Source organism: Sceloporus occidentalis, unplaced genomic scaffold, assembly GCF_023333645.1.
Source record: "Sceloporus occidentalis isolate IW3139 unplaced genomic scaffold, rSceOcc1.0.p SCAF_5, whole genome shotgun sequence".
NCBI classification, from domain to species: domain Eukaryota; kingdom Metazoa; phylum Chordata; class Lepidosauria; order Squamata; family Phrynosomatidae; genus Sceloporus; species Sceloporus occidentalis.
The window spans coordinates 178,238,975-178,244,011 of NW_028316985.1; the positions used below are offsets into that span (position 1 = coordinate 178,238,975).

At 39.6% G+C, this 5,037-nt stretch overlaps 1 protein-coding gene across 1 annotated transcript; it reads right to left on the reverse strand.

The window, feature by feature from the left end:
• Positions 1 to 5,037, reverse strand: LOC149313211 (growth-regulated alpha protein-like). Its single transcript, XM_089527122.1, has 4 exons — positions 4,889 to 5,037; positions 3,495 to 3,633; positions 3,303 to 3,386; positions 1 to 174 (listed from the first exon to the last, which is right to left on the reverse strand). Exons 1-4 carry the CDS (start codon positions 4,950 to 4,952, stop codon positions 168 to 170), a joined length of 294 nt encoding a protein of 97 aa, XP_089383248.1. The 5' UTR covers positions 4,953 to 5,037; the 3' UTR covers positions 1 to 167.

A 5,037-nucleotide genomic window follows, 5' to 3' on the forward strand; every position in this document is an offset into this window, starting at 1 on the left:
TACTTTAAAAAAAAAGTCAGTTGCTGATGCCACTTCAAAGGACACAGGAGTTTTGAGCTGCAGTTTTGAGTAGCAATATAAAGCCAAAAGTGGTGATAGTCGGATGTGATGATTTCATCTTCCACTTTTTCATACATTTTCCTGTCTTGAGTAAAGTCCATCTGGAGTCATTTGCTATAATTAGAAGAAAAAAAGAAAGAAACATGTTAAACATTACATAAGCCAGGATTTCTCTGAAGGTCTTCAGAATAAAAGTAGTGTAGTCATAAAATGATGCAACACAGATGCTAGAAAATGTACGTGGTTCTTCAGTTGTGCATAATAACATGCATATGGTGTTCTTCATTCACACTGTCATAGAACTGTAGAGTTCTATGACGGTATGAGTTATCTAATGCAAACCGCTTGTCATTGCAGGAAATCCAGAGTTAAAAGTATTCCTGACAGATGACCATCCAGACTAAAATTTTCTGACAGAAGAAAGCCCACCACTTTCCAAGGAAGACTGTTACACTGTCAAACAGCTCTTACTGACAGAAAGTTCTTGCAAACATTTACTTGAAATCTCCTTTCCTGTAATTTCAACCCACTGGTTTGGTTCCTACCCTCAGAGCAGCAGAAAACCAGTTTTCACCCCCTTGAAGACCACCATCTTATCAATGGTCTCTTCTCCAGGCAACTAGGAAAGCTGGACCAAAACTAACAAAATGAACTTCAATAGGGAGAAATGTAAGGTACTACACTGAGGCAGTAAAAATGAGATGCACAGATATTTATCAGATGGGGGACACCTGGCTTAACAAGACTACATGTGAAAGGGAGTCCTAGTAGACCACAAGTTGAACATGAGTCAACAGTGTGATGCAGCAGCTAAAAAGACTAATATGATTCTAGGCTGCATCAATAGAAGTATAGTGTCTTGCTCAAGGGAAGTGATACTGCCACTCTATTCTGCTTTGGTTAGATTTCAATTGAAATACTGTGTCCAGTTCTGGGCACCACAATTCAAAAAGGATGTTGAGAAAGTGGAGCATGGCCAGAGGAGGGCAGCTCAAATGGTGAAGCATCTGGAAGCTATGCCCTGGAACGATTTAGGGAGTTGGAATGTTTAGCCTGGAGAAGAAAAGGTTAAGAGGTGATATGATAACCCTGTTTAAGTATTTGAAGAAGGGTCATATTGAGGAGGGAGCAGGCTTGTTTTCTGCTGCTCCAGAAATTAGGACATAGAGCAATAGATGCAAGCTACAGGAAAAGAGATTCCACCTAAACCTTAGGAAGAACTTCCTGACAGTAAGGGCTGCTGGACAGGAACACACTCCTTCCTCAAAGTGTAGTGGAGTCTCCTTCCTTAGAGGTCTTTAAACAGAGGCTGGATGGCCATCTGTCAGGAGTGCTTTGATTGTGAGTTCCTGCATGGCAGGGGGTTGGACTGGAATGGTCCTTGGGATCTTCTCCAATTATGTGATTGTGTGATTCTATGCCAAATTCTCTCATCCAATCTACATACCTATTGTGGAGCAATTTGGGCACCTTTTCTACAAAGTTCTTATAAATACCTTTGGGATTGTTCAAATTACTTTGGATACTTTATCTGAGGAACTCTTACAAAATGAGTAGGAAACTTGTAGCTCTCCAGATTTGTGAGACTACTGTTCCTATCATCCCTGGCTGTGACTGATGCTCTGGAAGGCCAGGGTTTCCCCAACCCTTCTTTACAACAACCCAATAAGGCAGAACAGTATTGCCTTCATATTGCAAATAGAGATCCAGCATATTGTAGTTGGACTAGGACTCTAGGAGATCAGCGTTTAAACCGCTGCTCAGCCATGGAACCTCAGATGGCTGACTCGGGCAAATCACCCTCTCTCATCTTAAACAAGGAGAAACCTTTGAATAAATCTTGCCAGGACAGCCCTGTGAAAGGATTACCATAAGTTGACTTAAAAACATATAATAGCATTGCAAATTGAGACCTGAGGTCCGGAGCTAAAGTCACCCAAGTCTATTAATGCAGATTTTCTGGGATCACTATGTTGTTTGTGGATTAAACTGTGCACCAGTCTATATGTTTAGATTTAAATTGCCGTAATTCAAATAATTGGAAAGGATAAGGGATAACGAACTGGGCATGTTGTATGAGCTAGAAAGAAAACATTTAGTAAACACCTTTTCCCCTTTCCTTCCTTCCTTTTCTTCTGTAATCTATCCTCATGTTCTTATTGACCTGTGAGGATGACAAATCCCCCCCCTTTTTTTTTTTGCTTTGATTTTTCCTTTTGATCCTTTAATTTTCTTTGATTATGGCTGCTAATGCCAATTTTTATATGCCATGATATTTGAAAATAAAATGAACTCACATCTGTACAGGAGCTCTGCTCTCCACCTGTTTCAACCCTCAAGGAGAGAATCAGGCTTCATTATTTGTAAACCATTTATGGAATGGCAAGAATTGGCAATCAGGCTTCATTATTTGTAAACTGTTTATGTGAATCAATACGTAGAGAGATCTTGTCGCACCTTTGAGACTAACTGAAAGAAAGAAATTGGCAGCGTGAGCTTTCGTAGACTTAAGTCTACTTCCCCAAAGGCACCTGAGGAAGTACACTTAAGTCTAGGAAAGCTCATGCTGCCAACTTCTTTCTTTCAGTTAGTCTCAAAGGTGTGACAAGCTATATTTACAAACTGATGCTACAGATTAACATGGCTATATCTTTGAATTGTACCATTTATGTGAATGTAGTTCTTCAGTCAGTTAATCATGTAATGCTGCATGGAAGACTGTGGAGTCATCCCCAAAATTTTCCATGTTCTAGATTGGGATCATAATACTGTATAAACTCATGTATAAGTCTAGAAATTTTAGTCAAAAATTGACCTCAAAAACCTGAGTTGACTTATCCATGGGTCAATGTAAGTACTTTAACTCTTATTTAAAAAGGACCCATCACCTAGTGAAAGACAAGATATAATCTATCCTGGAAGCACTGACCTTCCTCTATTCTCATCCATCCAGCGTTTAGTGTGAGCAGAAACAGTTATGCCTGATGGAATTTTGTACGTTTTGGCATTGTTTTTCTTTGCTTCGTCCTTTAGATCTTTTGTCACATGCACCTATGTTTTACCCTCGACTTATCCACAGGTCATATAAAAATCCATTATTTTCACCCCCAAACTTACCCTTGACTTATACACGAGGTCTATTTACAGTCAGGTACATACGGTATTTTTTCTTATTTAAAACCCCATTTCTTCCAGTTAAGGAAAATTGCCTCCTTTTTAAAAATGAATATTAAAAGTAGTACCTCTTTGTCACCTTTTTGAGAACTTCTTGAACCCATGGAGCAGTAGGGAGGACACAGATCTTCCGTTTATTTTTCAGGGTTAAACTGAAAGGGAATTAAGAGGCAATAAGTTTTTTGCTGCACATTCCCCCCCCCCCCCAATGGTATTGTATAGCACCTGGTAGCTAAATGCACAATGTTAGCCTTACTTACATGATTTCTGTCCTTTGGCAGTGAATCCCATGAGGAATGACCTGGATGGATTTAATCTTTTTAGGGCTGAAGGCTGATGAGGTCTGTTTCAAACATTTGCATCTTCCCATGTGAGCTACAATGGCTTCCATAGCAAGACCTGCAAAACAATCGCCATGAGGGGAAGGAATCAGACTTTACCAGTTTATCACTTCCACCTTTCATGTGTTGTTATATAATGGGAGCGTGTCCCCTTGCTTTAATTTCCAGCACAGCTGGTGAAAAGGAGCTAAGAGTATATATTACACAGTTATGGCTGCTGCCACACTGCAGAATTAATGCAGCTCGACACTACTTTGGAATCCTGGGATTTGTAGTTGCAGCACCAGAGCTCTGACAGAAAGGGCTAAATAGCTCACAAAACTACAAATCCCAGGATGCCATCATTGAGCCATGGCAGTTAAAGCAGTGTCAAACTACATTAATTCTGCTGCTACGTGTAAATGCAGCCTTAGAATTCTACACCTAGAATTCTCTGCAAGAAACTTCTAATCCACTGCCCTGACCATGAGCTCCCTAGAAAACATTTCTATGTGTACTACAAATCCCAGCACTCCGTAGGAGATACAACAATTAAATAGCTATAAAACAGTTACAGCTATGGAGTGTAAGTAGTCTCCAGGCTGCAGATGATCTTGGAGAGTTGCTGTTTATACAGGGATAGATGATCAAAGTGTCTGATTTGGTAGAAAGGAGAACCCTGCATTTTCCATTGTCCTGTGCTTATATTCAGCACCTGATGGGCAGAGGATTGGGATCATGCCTCAAGGCTGGATTTCTGCAATTCGCTGGACATTGATGTACCTCTGTACCAAATTCAGAAACTTCAATTAATGCAAAATATGGCAGTCAGACTGGTTGGTGGTACATCATCTAGTAATTATCATATACAACAATATTAAAATATTACTTCTTTTTAACTGGCATTCTGCGTCTGTATTTTAATCTGTTGTCCTCACATCAATCCATAGGAAGAGGCAGGTAGATGATGATGATGATGATGATGATGATGATTTATAATGCCAGAGTGTGATATGTTATTTTTGAAAAGTAATCCATCCCCCGTCTTACTATGATTGAGAAAATAAATCTGTTGGTGTCCTTTTTAAAATCTAAATCAAAAAGGGTAGCCTGTATTATTAGTTATTATTAGTTGGATGGCTCACTATTTTTGTTGTTGCTTTTATTTACTCTACATGAATGGTAGCTCAGCCCAGTAAGCACTTGGTCAAGTTACTTTTCTAGTTAGGGGATGCTGGAAGTTATCATCCAAAAAAGTAACTTTTCCAACATCTTGCCCTGCATCCCATTACCAAAGCTAAAATAATAGGGGCAATAAAGACTACTGTACTTACCATGGACTGCAGTGATGTTGCTGGCAACCAGTGCCAAAGTCAGGATCACAATCAAACCCTTCATCCTGATGGTCTTAATATCCCCAGCAATAGCAGTTTCAAAAAGTTCTCTTTTTTATAACCATCCCCAAAAAGAGAAGTTGGAGATA